This window comes from Mesoplodon bidens (genome assembly GCF_964165515.1).
Source record: "Mesoplodon bidens genome assembly, chromosome: 7".
Taxonomy (NCBI): Eukaryota; Metazoa; Chordata; class Mammalia; order Artiodactyla; family Ziphiidae; genus Mesoplodon; species Mesoplodon bidens.
This window is the reverse complement of record NC_138164.1, coordinates 80,838,848-80,859,356: the sequence shown is the minus strand read 5'-3', so window position 1 is coordinate 80,859,356 and position 20,509 is coordinate 80,838,848. Positions and strand designations below refer to the sequence as shown.

Below are 20,509 nucleotides of genomic sequence, written 5' to 3'. Positions count from 1 at the left end.
TGGATATTAAGAAATAAATAATAGCACAGCACAGAACAAAGTATCAGGGCCCTGAGCTGAGCCCCTAACCCAGATGAAAGAAGCACACTCCAAGAGAGAGTCCTGGTGGCTTGTAGGACATGTGGGGTGAAATCTTTCCCAAGAGCCATGATGGATTTAATGCTGACAGATCTGACTGGGCATTGAGTGCAGATGTGTTAGGGATAGTTCCTTTCAGCTGCTCAGAGGATGTTCCTACCTCAGAGCTGACTCTAATTATTTTTCATTAATTGGTGAGAAGGACCACCCCCTCCCCATCCCCACACCTCTGCCCTTCTCCGTAAAACACTCCCTTCCAGGCGCCTGATTGAGGGTGACCCCTTAGAACAGTGCTCAATACACATTTGCTGCATGGACAGATGGGTTGACCCAGATTTACAGTAGGAAGCTTTTTCTCCCGAACTCTTCCTGTCTCAACTGAGAGACAATAGAGGATGGTGATTGAGAACTGGAGTTCTGGAGTCAGACAGGCCTGACTTCAAATCTTCCTCAACTACTTACAGCTAAGTGATCTCTCTGAGGCAGGTTTCTCATCTGCAAAATTAGGATGAAAATAATAGTCCTTGCTCATTGTCTCATTGTTCTGTTAGGAGGATGAAATGATATTAATCACATAAAGTGCTAAGCCCAATGACTGGCCTCTAACAAACCTCAGTGCATGGTCATTTTCGGATTATTTTGTATCCCTTTTCCTTGTGGCAGTTGGTGAGCTCTGTAGCCCCAGGGATTATTAAAGCAAGACCACGTTTCCTGCATCCCCAGGCTTTGAACTGGTGGCTTTTTTTTTTTTTTTTTGTAGTTCAGCAGATAACTAAAGAAAGAGAAGACAAGTCCACAAGTGGAGTACCTACTATTTACTGTTCATCAGGCATCATGGGAGTTGCTTTATCTTTTTTTTCTTTGCGTTACGCGGGCCTCTCACTGTTGTGGCCTCTCCCATTGTGGAGCACAGGCTCCAGACACGCAGGCTCAGTGGCCATGGCTCACGGGCCTAGCTGCTCCGCGGCATGTGGGATCTTCCCGGACCGGGGCATGAACCAGTGTCCCCTGCATCGGCAGGTGGACTCTCAACCACTGCAACACCAGGGAAGCCCCTGCTTTATCTTTTTAATGTCTTGTAACCTCACACAGTCCAGCTGGGAATGCAAGTTGGATTTTATTGCTCCCATATAGCCAGTGTTTCTCAAAGAGCATTCCCTGGAGCAATGAGCATTAGAATCACCTGAGTAGGCACCAGATCTGTGGCCTCAGAATTTCTGGAGCAAGGCCCACCTGGGTATCTGCTTCCTAGATGAGTATAATCAAAGTGGGGGGATCTTTCATTTAATACTTGTATCATTTAATCTAAAACTTGATTCTGTATTCTCTTGTATTTTACATGTAAGCATGTCATTTCTTCCTTAATTAGATGATAAATTCTCCAAAATGAGGACTACGTTTTCTAGTTTTCTTGTAACCCCAACAGTGCACAGCTCAATCCTAAACACACCATTGGGAATTAGTGAAAACACCTGGCTGGATTTAGCTTTCTGCCCTGGAGGGTGCTGACCTGTCAATGCCTAAACATTGGTAGAGACCTCAAGTTAGAATGGCAATTCACCAATACCCAATATTATTTAACACACAGTTGTGAGTCTTTGACCAATACTTTCTTATTGTCAGCTGGTGTTCTTTTACTGATTAATGCACTAAGATTCCCAACTTACTGACCAGGGAGGAAAATTAACAAGTCTCTGAAAGGTGAAGTCCCTAACAAGTTTCAGTGTTTGTGAAACAGAAACTCACAGGTCTTCCTACCTTATCACAGAAAGCTAGGCCCCTTCTGTCCAAAATGGTTATTCAACTTTTAAAAACACGTGAATTGAAATGATTTTCATTGCAGGATCAGCAATGATATGGGCTAACTTTAGGGAAAAGGAAGAACTTGTTACTTTATGATATGTTTGTTCCTGAGCAATTGAGAGGTTTGCCATATGTTTTTATGGTAATTTTCTTTGACATGCCATAAATACCTTCTGGAATGCGGAGATTCCACCATCAGAGTCACGTGGGAGCTTTTCCAGTACCCTAATGTCATTAAACCAGCTGCTTTGGTTGCTGTAATATGCAATTATTTCTTCTACATTTAAAAAGCAATTCTCTGATCTCCAACCCATTAACCACGTTTGATCTTAACAAGTTGAAAAATGTTTGGAATCTAAGCTTATGATCTTTGTGCAAGTTTTTTTTTTCTTTTAATTCACAGTAGCTTTCCACCCCCTCCCCTTCTCTTTTTTAGGATCAACACTCTGTGGTAGGCCAGAACACAGGCCCCAGTCCAAGTCCCAACCCCTGCTCAAATCCAAACACTGGAAGTGGTTACATGAACTCCCAGCAATCACTGTTGAATCAGCAATTGATGGGAAAGAAACAGACTCTACAGAGGCAGATCATGGAGCAGAAACAGCAGCTTCTCCTCCAGCAGCAGATGCTGGTTGACACGGTAAAACTTTCTCCCAATTTCTACTGCACATACCTATTGGCCCAACTGAGGGAATTCATTATTTTCCATTTCTACTTACTGTGCTTGTCTCTGTGTCCACCTACGGGACAGCCACCAGGGTGTCCTGGCTGTACAAGAGGCTAAATCTATACATGTAAAGTGCTGCAGGAAAAAAAAAAAAAAAAACTTGAGTTACCAGCTGCTGGACAGTTGGAATGCACAGGACCTGGGCTGACTAGCCCTGCCCAGCCCAGGAATGTTTAGAACCACCAACATGGGCATTGGTATCAGGCAAAGGAAACCAGTCTTCTTCCATAGCCCCAAGGGGCAGAAAATAGGGGACAAAACTTTAATCAACTCAAATCCAAATTGATTTTAGAGGTGAAAGGGTTTTAAAGCAACATTAAAAGCCAGTGTGGAGTTTCAAAACTTAAAATTTCGCCTCCAAAATAAAGCATCTCAGAATAGTAGATTTTTTTAAGGAAACCGAAAATGTATTTCCCACTTTCACATTTAAGTGGCCTTACCTTAAAGTCAAGGTCATTATTTCCCACACATTACCCAAGCATTAACCCTCCTTCACTATTTATCTGCTTGTCCCTGCTATATTCTCAAACTCATACATTCAACAACTGCTCCAAACCCTTCCTGCCTCCTAAGACCAAAGCCTTTTCTCCAAATTTTATTCTTTCCCTTCAAACTATTTGGCCAAATGAAAGAAGAAAGAGGCAGAGTTAACCATCTCCAGGTTGACAGAGCCAAGGTACACAGAAAATAAAATTTTTAAAAAATAAATTTATACTCAAGGAGCTTTGCAGTAAGAGTCGGAAACGCAGGGTGTGATAAGCGTATCATTCATTCAGTAAATATTTACTAATTTACAATGGGACTACAGCCATAAACAAGACAACCCTGTCTTTGTCCTTAAGGAGCTTAGAGCCCTCTGGGGATGTCAAATAAATAAGCAATTGTAATACATGTGATTAAATGCTGTGATGTGGGATTACCAGAAGTGGTTTCAGAGAGGAAGTTATATCTACTGAAGATCTGAAGGTGAAGTAGGAGATGCAGGGAAGAACAGTGGAGGGTCCAGCCAGAAGAACCAGCATATTCAAAGACTCAGGGACAATAAAGTCTACTACATATTACGTTTGCTGAGGCATGTCACGTGCACAAGGATAGGGAAGTGAAAGGCTAGGAGGCCAGAGATCAGAGACCAGAGGATAAAGCTTGCTAAATCAGAATTTATATTGTTGAAAAGCAATGGAAGGGAATTCCCTGGAGGTCCAGTGGTTAGGACTCTGCACTTCCACTGCTGGGGGCCCCCGTTCAAGCCCTCGTCAGGGAACTAAGATCCCTGCAAGCTGCACAGTGTGGCCAAAAACAAAAAAAAAAAGAAAAGCCATGGAGAGGACTTTAAAGCATTTTAAACAAGGAAGCACTAGATTCAGATTTGATTTGCATTATAATAAAGGTATAAACATAGCGAGGGAAAATGTAATGGAGGGAAAGATAAAATCCAGCCTGGAGAGATTGAGGATAGTCTCCCAGAAGAGATAAAATTTGACTTTGACTTTGAAGGACTGTAGGATTCTGATGGATAGAGTGGTCCACCATTCTAGGTGGAGAGTGGGCCAGAGACCGAAAGGTATAGCCTGGGTGTGTATTTGTTGGTTAGTCTGAGATTGTATGATGAAATATTTAATGCATAGTGAAAAGTACAAATCATAACAATCCTTTATGTTTTTTAAGGAATGACAAATGGAATTAAGTTTGGAATCCAGAGCATGTGAGAAGAAATAGTGAGAAATAAACTTATTTGATCTTGAACAAGGAATAGTGAGAAATAAACTTATAGGTGACCTTGAATGTTGCCCTAAGTTGTAGGGGAACCACTGACTGGATTGCTAAGTGACACAACTAATTTCTACTATAAGTCATAGTTTTGAAATCTCCACTCCTCCTACCCACTCCCTCCCTTTTTATGATCTTCATAAACAAAATAGCTAAGAAACAAGGGCAGTAGAAGAGAAAAACATACAATCTAAGATTGGCTTACTGGGTACACTTCCATCATTCCCATCAACACTACTAATTTGTTGACGTAACAGGCAGAGGTTGAATTTCTGAATTTTCAGCTCTCCTTAAAAGGAGAGGAAACATTCCATGAGGGTCCTATCCTGGCACTGTCCTAACTCCCATGGAGTCCCATTTGAGTCACCGCTGGGACAGGTGCAAAGGGCAGTAGCTAAGCTGTGAGAGATGAATGAGAATGAGGCTGCTGTTTTTGTGATTTTTATAAACCATTCACATTTCTTTTTGTTTGGCGGACATTGAGGGTGCCTGTGCTTTTTAGCATATCCAGGAAGAAACAGTCTTTGATGCCACTTTACATTAGCATATGTTTTGTAGTCATTTGCAGTCAGTTGGCAAGGCCACATAGGCTCCTAAATTGAGACATTTTCTCATGAAAGTGTATTATCCCGTACTTTCTATTATTTTCCCACCAATGAAGCACAAAGAAGAGAGATGAGTAGTACTTGTTACAATGGGCATCATAATTACCAACATGTTTTGTGCACCTACTATGTGCCAAGCACCGTGCTGCGCTTTTACGGAATTAAAGGATTAATCCTTACAATAGGAGTATGAGAAAGGTCCTAGAATTATCCATATTTTACATTTTGAGATAGCGAAACTGAAGCAGAACAGATATGGGCAACAGAAGATTATTTCTATATTAGTTTTTTGGGTCCAAGATATTGGGTTATCATGAGACATTAGTTGTGAAGTTAAATTTCATGTTGCACAGAAGTAACCTCAGGGATGGCCGGTGAGTTTACACTTGCGTAGAATGGGGATGTCATTCTCTTGCAAATGGAGCAGTCTCCATTCAGTGTTGAAGTCTGGTCTTTGCTGCCCCTCAGCACAAAGTGACAGCATGGCAGTTCTTGTCCACGCGCAAGGCCATTAACTCTAACTCATTTGTGAACAAGTACTTTAAGAAACTCAAGTTTCCAGAGCTCTGTATGTTACCACTTTGAACAACCTAAATAACCCCTCAGGAGAATAAAAAGTCAATAAGTAGATTGAACGTATGTAAAAATAAATCCAGATTTGAAATCTAGTCTTTCATAGAGCAGCAAAGGCCTGATTATCACTCACACACATGCGTGAACTCTGTTTTCTACAATAGAAACACCTAATTGCATAAGAAAATATGATAGATGCTTTTGAAAAAGAGAAGATTTCAGAAAGTCCCATATTGGCATAAAAATCAAAACTGTCAGCTTGCACAATAGTTTACAGCAGGAATGGTTGCATATTGCCACATTTGGGTTCATGGAACATCTCAAGCTGTTTCTTAAACATTTAGGGTTTGGGCAAAACCAGAAAGAGTTTCACTGACCACTTTTTCCCTTAATTTGTAAACCCACATTTAAAAGAAATGTAATCCATATGCTTCTGATTCATTTACACTTAGCTCATAAAAATTGTGTTTTATATGAATTACTTGATGCCCCCATATCCCTGTGAGTCTTTCAAGTCTTTTTCCTTAGAAACAAGAATTTGAATTTGGTTTGTTGTTGTTTTAAAGCCACTTTTTTCCCTTTATAGTAGATTTATGCTACTTAGAAGGTTTGGAATTTGTTGGGAAACTGAGAAATACATGGTTTAAGTGGGTTCTAAGTTGGGCAGCCCACATTTGGCTTCCATCTAATTAACCCATCTGTTACAAGGTTTCTTTTCTATTTATCGACTTTTCTATAATTGTATTGTTCTCTGTATACCTATGCCAATTATTTTTATCTTCGAAAAAGGGGGTTGCTTTGGGGTTCATGCAAAGTTTCAGTGAAGCCATTCTAAAAACTTCCTGATCCATACTGAGAAACAAACAAAAAAAATCTCCTGATGTCCAGAACTGATACAACACTCACAGCCAGGCTATCTTGTTCTTGTTGGACATAGACAATTTTACAGAACACGAAGCTCAGACAGGATTGCTCTGAGACCATGATAAAATGAGACAAAAGAAGGCCACTTCATAATTTTGTCTAAAACCAGACATAAACAAGGTCACTGTGCAACTCACAAAATAGGAAAAATTCTCCTCTTTTGCTAAATGAGTGACAAATAATTCTTTATTCAGTCATAGAATCAACCTCACTTTCTGACAGCTTACAACCTCGAACAAATCCTCGCTTCCTTAGACCCTCCCTAAATCACCCAGTCAAAGCCCAAATCCTATAATAGGTTCTTTCTAATATGCTCCTGCTGAGACACCCTATGGTCCCCCGTGATGTGCCTTCCTCCTCGCTCCAGTGAGTGATAAACCCAACAGGTATGTTCCTGTAACTGAATGCAAATTTATGTGCCCCTACACACAGCGAGGCCAAACAAACCAAAATGTCAGAGTTTGGAGCACATAAAGGTTTATTGCAGGTCCAGAGAAAGGTTTATTGCAAGGAGATGGGTGGCTTGTGACCAAAAAAACCCCAAACTCCTTGAAGGGTTTCAGCAAAGGACTTTTAAAGGAAGGTGAGGGAGGGAAGTTGTTAGTTGTTGTAAACTTCTTGGTGTCGGAATCCTTTGTTTTTGCAGCTATCCATGTAGGTCAAGTCAAGATGTTCCCATAAACCTCCAACAAGACAAATGTTATTCTCTGTTCTGTAACTTTCTATCTCTATATGAATGGACTCTTAAAGGTCAGAGCCCTGAGAATAGGCTATCCTGTATATTTCAGGCTGTAGGCAACATTCTTTTATAAAAGGTTCAGAGCCAGCAGGACTAAGCACAGGAAAAGGGCCAGATCTAACATGGAGTCAGATTTGTTCTTCCCTCTACATTCCTGGTAGCCTTTGGCTGAGGCCACTGACACTATAAAAAGAACACCCCTGGGCTTCCCTGGTGGCGCAGTGGTTGAGAATCTGCCTGCCAATGCAGGGGACACGGGTTCGAGCCCTGGTCTGGGAAGATCCCACATGCCGCGGAGCAACTAGGCCCGTGAGCCACAATTACTGAGCCTGCGCGTCTGGAGCCTGTGCTCTGCAACAGGAGAGGCCGTGATAGTGAGAGGCCCCGCGCACTGCAATGAAGAGTGGCCTCCACTTGCCACAACTAGAGAAAGCCCTCGCATAGAAATGAAGACCCAACACAGCCATAAATAAATAAATAAATAAATAAATAAATAAATAAAAAGAACGCCCCTGTTTCCTCTGTTAGCCCCCAAACTCACCTACTCTAAAGATCTAAAGGTGGCTGATTCCAGAAGGAAGAAAAGAAGGGAGACTGGGAAATTTCTGGGCTCTGAGAATGGGGCACAGAGAAACGAAGCAGCAAGAGGCCCTTGCATTGTGTGGCTGGAAAGCCTAAGTTTTTAACTCAGGATTTGGTTTTGGTTCTACCACTGTGTGATCTTGGGCAAGTTACTTAACCTAAGGAAGCTTCCATTTCCTTATCTTTTAAGTGGGAATAACCATACTTACTTTCAATGGTTGTTTATGAGGGGGAAAAAAATAGGTAATATGCACAGAATGCCTATATCATTATCTGATAGGTTATCTCCTCCAATCTCAGGTTGCCAGATTTAGCAAATAAAAATATAGAATGCCTGAGTGTCCTGCACTTTATCTGGCAATCTTATTCCTACACCTTACACACTTGGTAGGACCAAAATTTTATATAGGTACCAAAGTATATCAGGTGTGCTACAAAACAAAACTAGAAATCCTCATCTCAGAATTCATAGAAATTTTGTTCTCGCTGAAAGCTAATTGCAAAATAAAGAAAATGAGAGTAGTTACAAGACCCAAAACACATGTTGAATGTTAAGGAGGGGTAGAAATTACACTTTCATGCAGGAAATTGAAACTGAAAAGTTTTGTCTCTAAATAAGGTCCATGATTCACCACTATGACTGCAAATCATGAATAAAAACTAAGTAAGATCCATGATTCGCAAATATGACTGCAAAATTTTTCTTATATTCTTACTTTTTTGAATCTATACATTTTTACAACTGAGAAAGTAACAATGCAGTTTAATATGTTTTCATTTGTGTTTTCAAGGAGAAAATTGCTCCACAAGAGCAGATAAACAGACATTTGACAAGGCCACCCCCAGATTATAAAGACCAAAGAAGAAATGTGGGCAACATGCAGCCAACAGCTCAGTATTCTGGTAAGTGTTCTTAAAAATTAATAAAAATCATAACGGTGCAAAGAAGAAAACTGTTCAGTTGTTAGTATTTTCTCCTTCCCCCATCTCATATTTAATTGTAACATGTTTCTTAGACTCCTTCTCTAGCTCCCATTTAACTTTCAGATCAAGACCAAACTGGAATTTATTTTAGTCTACTCATCAGTTTTTCTTGCTTATTTTTGTTCCTTATTCACATATTTCACTGCTCTCAGGACTACTTGTGAGAGTCAAAGAAGCATAAATATTTTCTAACTGCTAGGTTCAACCATTCTCCTCCCAACAGCATATCCTGACCCAGATAGTGTAAGGTAAGCAGACATTTCTCCCTCATAGTCACATTTGTAACTTACATAGTACCCAATCTTTTCATCTCCACCTTTGGGCTCATCTCCCTAAGACAGATAGCCCTATCACCAAAAAATAATTGAAAAGCAAATTAAGTCTTTAGGAAGTCTCTCAAAAATACCAAAGGTGGATTGCATTTAAAATATAAAGCAAGAGGGTTCCCTTTTCTCCACACCCTCTCCAGCATTTATTGTTTGTAGATTTTTTGATGATAGCCATTCTGATCGGTGTGAGGTGATACCTCATTGTATCATTGATTTGCATTTCTCTAATGATTAGTGATGTTGAGCATCCTTTCATGTGTTTGTTGGCAATCTGTATATCTTCTTTGGAGAAATGTCTATTTAGGTCTTCTACCTATTTTTGGATTGCGTTGTTTGTTTTTTGATATTGAGCTGCATGAGCTGCTTGTATATTTTGGAGATTAATCCTTTGTCAGTTGCTTCAGTTTGCAAATATTTTCTCCCATTGTGAGGGTTGTCTTTTCGTCTTGTTTATGGTTTCCCTTCCTGTGCAAAAGCTTTGAAGTTTCATTAGGTCCCGTTTGTTTATTTTTGTTTTATTTCCATTTCTCTAGGAGGTGGGTCAAAAACTTGAGGACACAGGGGAGGGCGAAGGGTAAGCTGGGACGAAGTGAGAGAGTGGCATTGGCATATATACACTACCAAATGTAAAATAGCTAGTGGGAAGCAGCCGCATAGCACAGGGAGATCAGCTCAGTGCTTTGTGAACACCTAGAGGGGTGGGATACGGAGGGAGGGAGGGAGGGACACGCAAGAGGGAGGGGATGTGGGGATCTATGAATACGTATAGCTGATTCACTTTGTTATAGGGCAGAAACTAACACACCATTGTAAAGCAATTATACTCCAATAAAGATGTTAAAAAACAAACAAACAAAAAAACAAACCAAAAAATAAAGCAAAACTTCCTAATGGGTATCTCAATATAGCATAAGTGGCAGACACTACCCCTAAAATCCCTCCCTTCCACTCTCTGAACTCCAAAAGAACCTCTTTTAAACATAGCCTGTGCTACCCCTGCCTTCCCCTAGTCAGCATCTATTCGAGCCTTTCTGCCCAGAACTCTCTGCAGCTTCTCATGTAAACTAAGCTTGTCCTCTATTTTCCTAAATTCTCTCTGCTTAAGGCCATAAAGGAGATTCTCTAAAGAAGGAGGGGCTGTGAATATTTCTGTTTATTAATATTTTCTGGTCCTGTTAAGTGTAGTAATCAATATGTTGTTCTCATTTATTTAAACACTTTCAAATGCACCAGATTGCCTCTTTCCACTAAAATTAGGAATGGGATATATATATTCCACTCTCTAAGATTGCTTTGCTTCAGGGCAAAAGGAGGATTCTCTGAGTCTGTCCTCAAGGAGGTTGAAAGACAATATGGGTATCATTTGGAACATGGCTTCTTATATCATGGCCTATCAGTGGCTTTGGGGGAAGCCAAGAGCCCTCTGAAATATTATATCAAATTCAAGGTGAATGTCTGTGCTTTTCTTTTCCCATTCATATAAAAGATTCCCAAGGATAGCAGTCTAAGGCTGGTTTGGTGGCTCTACCATGTTATCAGGGATCCAGGCTTCTTTTGTCTTTCTACCCCACCTTCTTGAGCATATAGCTTCCATCCTAAGGGTTGCCTTGTGGCCACCACATCACCAGTCTTCATATCCATATTCCAGATAGAAAGGTGAAAGAGGGGAAGAGGGGAAAAGGTAAAATGGCCTCCCAAATGAGTCAGATTCCCTTTTCAAAGTAGGTTTTTTTGGACACTCATCTAGTAACTTCTTTTTTTTAAATTAATTAATTTATTTGTTAATTTTGGCTGCATTGGGGCTTCGTTGCTGCACACAGACTTTCTATAGTTGTGGTGAGCAGGGGCTACTCTTCATTGCGGTGCACAGACTTCTCCTTGCGGTGGCTTCTCCTGTTGCAGAGCATGGGCTCTAGGCACACGGGCTTCAGTAGTTGCAGCACGTGGACTCAGTAGTTGTGGCCTATGGGCTCTAGAGCGCAGGCTCAGTAGTTGTGGCACACGGGCTTAGTTGCTCCACAACATGTGGGATCTTCCCGGACCAGGGATCGAACCCGTGTCCCCTGCCTTGGCAGGTGGATTCTTAACCACTACGCCACCAGGGAAGTCCATCACCTAGTAACTTCTGCCTTTAGCCAGAATTTATTCATATGGACCCCCCATCAGCAAGGATGTTTGGCAAATGTGGTTTTTCAGCTGGGCACATTGTTGCAAAATCAAGGCTCTGTTTCTAAAGAAGACAGGGAGGTTGGGTATTTGGGAGGGACCTAGAAGTCTCTTCCATAGTGCATATGGGCATTTTCCTGAGGGAGGTGACCTTAGCAACCAGCTGCTAACCCCCAGATGGGTAAGAATCACCACTCTAGAGCACTGTACTTCACGTGTCTTCTGAGAATGAAATAAACAACAAGCACAACACAAACTCTTTTATCATTTTTTATTTCAATCTCAGTACTATAATAATCACCTTGCCCAGTTGTTAATATTAAAAATGATGTATGAAAAACACCTAGAACAATTTCTACCACATACTAAGAGCTTCTAAATATTAACTGTGATTAATATTTTTTTATCTTTATGGAAATTCTCCCTATTCTAGTTGTTTAAAAATACAGCTCTCCTCATAAACCTTCTCAGGGAATATTGTTAAAATAGGGGGCACCTACAGGGAGTGATTTTTTTTAAATAAATTTATTTATTTTTATTTTTGGCTGCCTTGGGTGTTTGTTGCTGCACATGGGCTTTCTCTAGTTGCGGCAAGTGGGGGCTACTCTTTGTTGCGGTGTGCAGGCTTCTCATTGCGGTGGCTTCTCCTGTTGCAGAGCATGGGCTGTAGGCATGCAGGCTTCAGTATTTGTGGCACGCAGGCTCAATAGTTGTGGCTCGTGGGCTCTAGAGCGCAGGCTCAGTAGCTGTAGCGTATGGGCTTAGTTGCTCCCTGGCAAGATCCCCGGGATCTTCCCGGACCAGGTAGATTCCAGCCCTCTGCAATGGCAGGTGGATTCCTAACCACTGCGCCACCAGGGAAGTCCCTAGAGGGAGTGATTTTTAAAGCCTCGAAATTTTTTCCATAGCATTTCCATAATGGAAATTCTCTTCTCATGAAACCTTCATATACCAAGCTGATATTGCTTAATCTCATTAGCAGCCTATGAACTCTGAGTTACTGTCCAAGTTTCTCCTATCTGACTCTGATCCCTCTTCATCAAACACTGCCCTACATAGTGAGGGCCTTGTGCTAAACCTGGAGATACAAGGAGATAAAGAGACTGTTCCTGCCTTCAAGGGGGATGTAATTTAGTGGGGACATATTTTAAAACAAATAGCAAGGCCTTCAGTCTTTCAAGGTGTGTACCAAGCTAGCTATCCTCAAGCAGTAGGGGATATGCTAGGGTTATAATTGCAACCATGCTCTCTTCTCATACTGCCATTCTGATACTCATATGTGTGTCTAGTTCTCTGTTTCTCAGTATCTCTGATTCTCTGGGCCTCCCTGCCTCTCTGCTGGGAGAGTACTTTAAAAGAGTATCTTTCTCCAAGTTATATCTTTGCCTTAATCTCTCATTCACTTGTTCGTTCATTCATTCATTCAATAAATATCAGTTGAATACCTACTTTGCACCATCCACTGAACTTGGAGAATATGACAGTGAACAAAACAGGCAAAAATTCTTTCTCTCATGGAACTTATCATCCAGCAGGCACTTTTATTTATCTTTCTGGCATTCCATTTTTGCCTCTCAAGATGTCTTGCCATGATGATTTTAACCTCCTCAAGCCAGGAAGATTTCAATGTGTCAGTTAATCACTGTCCGATAGGTGGAAACTCCTCATTCAGCAGACTGTGATTGAGTGGTCCCACATTCAATCACTTATTTACAGGTATCAACATAACTAGCTGGCACTTTGAGGCTCCATGTATTTCCCAGTACAGAAGTTAAATGCTAAATGAAAACTTGAAAGAGCAAATGCAGCTTGAGAGAGGAGGCTGGAATATCAGGGAAAGCTTAATGAAGGAACTTGGACCTTGGCCTGAGCCTTTGAAGAAAAGATAGGGCTTGGTGAGGTAAGAAGGGCATCATATGAGAAGGAAATGGTGTGAGTGAAAGTAGTTCATGATGTGTGGATAACAGTGCGATAATGACTAATCCTCCTAGGGCAGAGTGCTTTCTGTATGGAAATAATCACTGGAGCATGGATTACATTGAATTCCAGATGTTTGAAGAGATGGGAATTTACCTGTCTTATGGCAGCTTCTTGAGTGGGGATGCAGATGAAAACTGGACATGATTTTCAAGGCCATAGATTTGCACCATTAATCTAGTAGCCATGTATAGGTTTCATCCACATGTTCTAATTTGGACCCAGGGGTGACCAGTAGCATGGATTTCATGACAGCTGGATAATCAAAGTTGTAGTCTTTGGTCTTGAAACAGAGTAAAGCTAATTCAAAATGGAAGGTTGACTATCACTGCCCCTCAATGATTCCAGAAGAAGAATAAAGTAAAGCCTAAAAAATAGAACCATTCTATTTCAGTCTTCTTTCTATAATGTGTAAACTCTTGACTAAGGGGTAACTTAGGGTGATACTTCCCCCAAAAAACTTCTTATTCCTTTTATATAATATGCTATGATCATTATTTCTCTTTATTTGTTCTTACACCCAAAGGCAGTCTCAGAGCTGATAAGCTACTGTAAATCACTATAAGAGAAGAGATAACCTACTGTTATGAACTAATATAATTATCTTCTTTTTCTCAGGTGGCTCATCAACAGTGAGTTTAAACTCTAACCAGGCTTTGGCAAACCCAGTTTCAACACACACCATTTTAACTCCAAATTCCAGCCTCATGTCTACTTCTCATGGGACAAGAATGCCATCCTTATCCACAGCAGTTCAGAACATAGGGATGTATGGGAATCTGCCTTGCAATCAACCTGGAACATACAGCGTCACTTCAGGAATGAGTCAGTTGACCCAACACAGAAACCCAAGCCAATTGATAGCAAATCAAAACAACCCTCTGATGCCCCGGCCACCCACTTTAGGGCCCAGTAATAATAATAATAATGTGGCCACTTTTGGAGCTGGATCTGTTGGCAATTCGCAACAATTAAGACCAAATTTAACCCATAGTATGGCAAGCATGCCAGCACAGAGAACGTCGAATGTAATGATCACATCCAACGCAACAGCACCAAACTGGGCCTCTCAAGAAGCAACAACCAAACAGCAGGAAGCGCTGAAGTCTACAGGAGTCCGCTTCCCCCCAGGCACACCTACAGCCTATACTCCAAACCAGTCATTGCAACAGGCGGTAGGTAGCCAGCAATTTTCCCAGAGAGCAGTGGCTCCCCCTAATCAGTTAACACCAGCAGTGCAAATGAGACCCATGAACCAAATGAGCCAGACATTAAATGGACAAAACATGGGTCCACTCAGAAGTCTGAATCTCAGACCCAATCAGCTAAGCACACAGATTTTGCCTAATTTGAACCAGTCAGGAACAGGGTTGAGTCAGTCGAGGACAAGCATAAGCCAGCCATCATCCCTGACAGCTGGCAGTTTTCCTTCACCCAACCAAAGTTCCAGGGCTTTTCAAGGAACTGACCATGGCAATGACTTAGCTTTTGACTTTCTCAACCAACAGACTGATAACATGGGCCCTGCCCTAAACAGTGATGCTGATTTCATTGATTCTTTATTGAAGACAGAGCCTGGTAATGATGACTGGATGAAAGACATCAACCTTGATGAAATCTTGGGGAACAACTCCTAAAGAAGAAAAGGGAGACAATTCACAAACTCCAAGCACTAAAAGGCAGTATTTTACAAGGACTCTGTAAAGGCCAAACTGTTGACTTTTAGTTGAACTCTATGAAGATACCTTGGCTTAAAAATGGAAAGCAGAAAGTAACTGTAGCGGTGAACATTTTGGTCCAAATGCTTGTTTTAAATCTCAAACCTGGAAGTAAAACATTGGGATCACTTTTTCCCTGTCTACACCCCAGGACACAGTATCCAGTTTATCCAAACGGAACTGTGATGTTGATGTGTAATTAGTTGTGTAAAATAAGCTTCCCAAGCTCCTTTTCTCCCTGAAAGAAAAGTAATAGAACTTCTGGCTTGTTTAAACCCCACGTCATGCGGAGGTACTAGTTCCAAGCAACAAACAACAAATTCCTTAATTTGCTCTAACAGATATGTAAGTGTGGTTTAATCCCTCCACTCTGTCTTTTCATTTAGGTTTCCTAAAACTTCCAGGGTAGATTGAAATGTTACAGATTTGTTTGCAGTAACCAAACATTGTCCTAAGTAAACAAAAACTGGAGAACATAGAGAACACCCAGTGGACTATAGAATTTCTTCCCCAGATTCATCCCCTCACTTTTTCAGTTTTCCCACATATCCTATACTTCAAGATGCTGTGTCTAGTGATGAAACAAGAACGCAGAGATGGCCAACTTTTTTCCACAACCAATTTCCAAATCCAGTTTCTGAATCTTAGATTCAGTCGTGACCTATCCTAATCATACTGAAATATTAGTGCACGTGTCTGCATCAGATTTCACTACTTAAAAGAGAAAACACCACATTTGTCATTGCTATTAAGGAGATGTATTTGACCACAAATAACTTGGGGTGTTGCTTACTGTGATGATGACTGCTGGTTAGTCCCCAAGCTGAGTGAAATTGAGCCTGGCCCTCTCTGCTTATTTTGATGACCAGAGACTGATTTGTAAGAAAAGGAAGTTTGGAGACCAAAGCTGACTGTAGAAGGTATCATGTCTTGGTTGAAGATAAGAAGCAAAAGGTCAGGACCAGGGATGGTGGGTATGGGTGTGTACAAATCTATTTCATAGGGTTTGAAGGAAAGCATAATTGAGACAAAAAATAATCTGGCCTTATGTGGACACATTATTTGGGTGAACAGCTAAATAGAATGTGATCTATTAATAGCAGTCTACTCATTCTTCTGTCCCTGATGTGATGAATCATTGCCACATGCTAGATGGGCCCTTCATATCCAGGTTTTCTCCCTCAGGGCTGAGCACTGTATCAAAGAAAGAGTTCCTATTGAGTTGTGTAACAGATCAGCTGCAAAATGGGGAAAATGTGTGCTGATTTGGGATGTATGCAAAATATCTCTATCATTTTCCTCTTTACAGAGGAACACAGGTTATCTTCAGCTTTTTTAGTTATACACTCTCGTATTCAACTATCAAGTGATATTTAACTGAAATCATTTAATAACTCTTTAAATACCTTTCTAAAAAGAACACATTTTGAAAGTTCTGCAAAGCCCTCTTGCAATCTTTAAAATGTCTAGAAGCACTCTCTTTTACACAATACCAACGTCACTGGCCCGGAATCTTTTCTGTGCTAGGTTGTAAATATAAATAAATTACTTGTTTTGTAAACTTTTGTAAAGAATATTTTGGTAGAAATACTTAAAGCATATTCTTTGGGTTATATTTATACATATGTGAAATAAATATACTATCAAAAGGTTATATTTTATACAAAAAGTAAATTGTTACCTTTTGTATGCTAATATACAAAGTTTTGTATCATATGATGGTTTATTTTTAGCTCTTACACTTCAACCCTAGGTGGTCAAGTGGGAACTTTTGAAAACTATCAAGAGGCTTGTTAGACAAATTTATATTCTGAAACCTCAATAAGAAAGCATTCCAGGTTTCAACTCTTTCCTTTTTTTTTTTTCTGCTCCCAAATTCTTTTTTAAACCCATAGTTGTGTCTTGTTTGATTATTCTGCTGTGCACATTGTATTGGTCCTTGTTGCATGTGGTCTACTGTGTGTTTTCCCATTTTATAAAACAGTGTTTCTCCATGCAAAAACGTAAGGAAAAAGTTATGTACATATAAACACTTTTATTTTATGGCTCCTCCATGTTACTGTATATATCTGCCAGCACGTCCCAGTTACACTCCTGTGATTCAGCTTATTTTTACCCTAACATAAATAATATGTTTTGTAGTAGCTATCAAATTTAAGAGATAAAACAATCAAAATGTTTGGATTTTCTTCTATCTTAATGTGAATTTCATAATTAATGTCTATTTATTCAGCTATTCATTAAAATACAGGATTCTTTGGAAAAAATGGTGTAGTCTATAGTTTCTGTTTGTTGATAGCCTATTACCAAAGATGATATAATTTTCCTGAAAGCTGAGATAATGACGATTTGATAGACATATGCAATCAAAACTTAAGGATTTACAACTTAAAAGCTATGGAATACAATCTCCCTTTTACAGAAATACCAGACTACTTAACTGTTGGCATTGTTTATCATTCTGACACATCATACACGAGATAGAAGTAATTTTCTTTTTTTTTTAATTCAAAGACTAGAAAGTCATTTAAGTAAATAATTCATTCTTGGCTTTGTGTTAAGCCCAATGAAGACAAATAACTCTGCTCTAAGTGAATGCACTAATATTACTTGCATTACTGTAACTGTACCCATAACTGTAAAGATTTCAACTTGTAAGACAAGTATTTTGTATCGCGTGTAATTTCATGTGTTAAAAAAATAGTTTAAAAAATTCAGAAGTGGTTCTCTTGTATGAAATCATGCTTTCAGTCACCAACAATATTGTTGCTCTATCACAGAAAGTTCTGATGGGCAAATTTATTCTCTGGGAAGCTTCTAATACTAGTGAAATGCTGATGTGACTCATTTCAATATTCTTTACTTCTCTTAGAAAGTTTGTATTGAGATCCCATATGCACAGCAACTACTAAATACTGGAGAAACACAGCCTAATTCTCAGGCACAGTGGACCTTTGCCTGGCCTGTTGTGTGGCATTTGGGCAGACCAGGCTGAGTGAACATGGGGCCAGGTAAACACAGCCTCACTGAGCATATTTACACAGTCCTTCTTGGGAGTCAAGGAGGTTGAGAGAAAGATGGGCCTTTGTAGGAGGCAAGGGAAACCATTCTATCAAATTTTCTTGCTCCACTGTTGAAATATGTTGCTGGGGTTCCATTGTCCCTTCCCCCTCTACCAAAAAAGATGTGTGACATTATCCTTTTTATTAGCATTATAATAATAAAATTTTATTAGCATTATTAATGGAGCAATAATAAAATTTATATTTTATGTAGTGCCTGTCCAATGACTCTAGAAGGTTGTAAACAAAATCAACATCAATAAAAATAACTAAAAGGCATACAAATTAAGAGAAAGAAATGTGTAATTCTAAAATTGTCCAGTCAATCCTAGTATGTACCCAGGGAAGGATTCTTGAGAGTAAATGAGAGGGTAGACGTGAGTGCAAAAGAGAGAGAGGCTCAGCTTCTTCCTCCTCTGTGTTTGCAAAGGCAGTACAAACGTTGTATCTGCTATTTCCATTTTATATCTCTGTGTCTGTGTTTCCTCACTCAAAAATGAGGGCTTGGGGTTGAGATAGTCCCAACTCTAAAACTCTATGATTGATTATTTTTCCAAACAATTTTTCTAAAGCTAAGTGGAAAGTTAACCAAAGAGACTTGAAGCATCATTTTTAAAATAGAAATCAGTGTTCAATCAACCTTTTGAAAATTTTCAGATTGCCAGTCAACTTTATTTAGCAAAGCACCCCTCTGCTTGAAAATTAAATCAGATGAAAATCAGATTTCATCAAAAGTAAGCCAGAACTAGTCTGTGGACTAATAGAAAGGCAATGTAGATGTAGGTGCCCACTGACTACATACAAGTCCAAGTCCTGAAGATCAAAACCTGGGATGTGATATTAAATGGTCATCTTCTTGTGAAATCATAGAATTTCATAAAGAAAATATTTGCCTAACAGGGAGAAGAAATCCCATACTTTGAGTAGCGTACTCTGTTGGGTATATAATAATGAATTTTCGTCAGTTGTAAATGGCAGTGTAACATCTTTTAAATACATTTCCTAAATTCCTATAACAGACAAAGTGCAGGTAGTGCCCTACTGTTAACTTCACTGGCAATAAAAACATTATTAAAACATTATACCATGAGAATTAAAAAATATATTGACCTTCGATTTTTAAAAGTAAATGCTGTTGTCCCTGACCTGCATGCAATAATATTAAAAGGGGGCTTTTGTTTGTTTACATAAATAGCATCTTAAGTTTGCTTTTTACCAAAATGAATTAGCTCCAGGCTTTGCATAAATATATAGAAACTTTTTACAATACTTAGAATTCTTTCAGGAAAAGGGAAGGAGAAAGAGAGAATAATATATAAAAGACTGTAAAACCATTGACGGTTTTCATAGGGTTCTTTCGGCAAAAGGGAGAGAAGGAGGAAGGAAGAAGGAAGGAAGGAAAGAGAACATATCTCAGATAGGCTTAAAGAAAGGAATCTACTGATGGACATAACTGCAAAGGCCAGGAGATAGTTCTGGGTTTAGACACAGCTGAATCCAGCAGGTAACAACGTCATCAAGAATTGGTTCTTGGGGCTTCCCTGGTGGCGCAGTGGTTGGGAGTCCGCCTGCCGATGCAGGGCACACGGGTTCGTTCCCCATTCCGGGAGGATCCCACATGCTGCAGAGCGGCTGGGCCCGTGAGCCATGGCCGCTGAGCCTGCGCGTCCGGAGCCTGTGCTCCGCAGCGGGAGAAGCCACAATAGTGAGAGGCCCGCGTACCGCAAAAAAAAAAAAAAAAAAAAAAGAATTGGTTCTTTTTTGTCCCTCACCTTTGCTTTCCTGAGTCTTGGCTCCATCCTCAGGCAGGCCCCTCTCTCATGGTGTCAAGATGGCTGCTAGAAGCTCCAGACTTATATCTTCATAACTCCACATCCAGCTTGAACCAACTTTACATCTCACAAGCTTTGATTAGGGCATGTGCCCATCCCTGGACAATCACTTTGGCCAAGGAGTTGCAGTCTGATTGGCCAGTCCCGGGTCAAGTGCCTATCCCTGGAGGCAGAGGGAGTATTAATACAATCAAACTATATGGAGTTAGAGTGGGAAAGAGAAGGGAGGGAGGGAAGGAGGGAGTCTTCTTCCTCATTCTTGTCACCTTGTGGTAACAAGGTAGTTACCTTAGGCTCGTGTCTATGTTCTAAGCTGGAAAAATAGATAGGAAAAATTATGAAGAGCAAAAAAATGTTGCTTATAGAAAATCTTTACCTTTCCATTTGGGAAAGGTCACCCCTACTCAGAGATTTTACCATACCTTATTAGCCATGACTGTGTCTATGGCCTTTCAGATCTTCAAGAGAGGCTAGGTGTTAAGTATTTAGAGTTGTAGCCCCTGTAGTAGAGGATGGCAAGGGAACAGGTGATTGGAAATGATGTAAATACAAATATAAAGACATGTATGGGAATGATAAACATAAATTCAAGATGTTAATTATCTTTGAGGGATTATAGAGAAATGTGATTGAGAGGGTGTAC

General features: G+C 40.1%; 1 protein-coding gene across 1 annotated transcript in view; it reads left to right on the top strand.

The window, feature by feature from the left end:
• MAML2 (mastermind like transcriptional coactivator 2) overlaps window positions 1–18,166 on the top strand; it is a 366,311-nt gene extending 348,145 nt beyond the window's left edge. Inside the window, exons 3-5 of the mRNA XM_081241478.1 lie at window positions 2,318–2,521; window positions 8,590–8,701; window positions 13,873–18,166. Of these exons, the coding sequence (XP_081097604.1) occupies window positions 2,318–2,521; window positions 8,590–8,701; window positions 13,873–14,891 (1,335 nt within the window). The 3' untranslated portion in view covers window positions 14,892–18,166. The remainder of the gene's footprint in view (window positions 1–2,317; window positions 2,522–8,589; window positions 8,702–13,872) is intronic.
• Window positions 18,167–20,509: the final 2,343 nt, after the last annotated feature.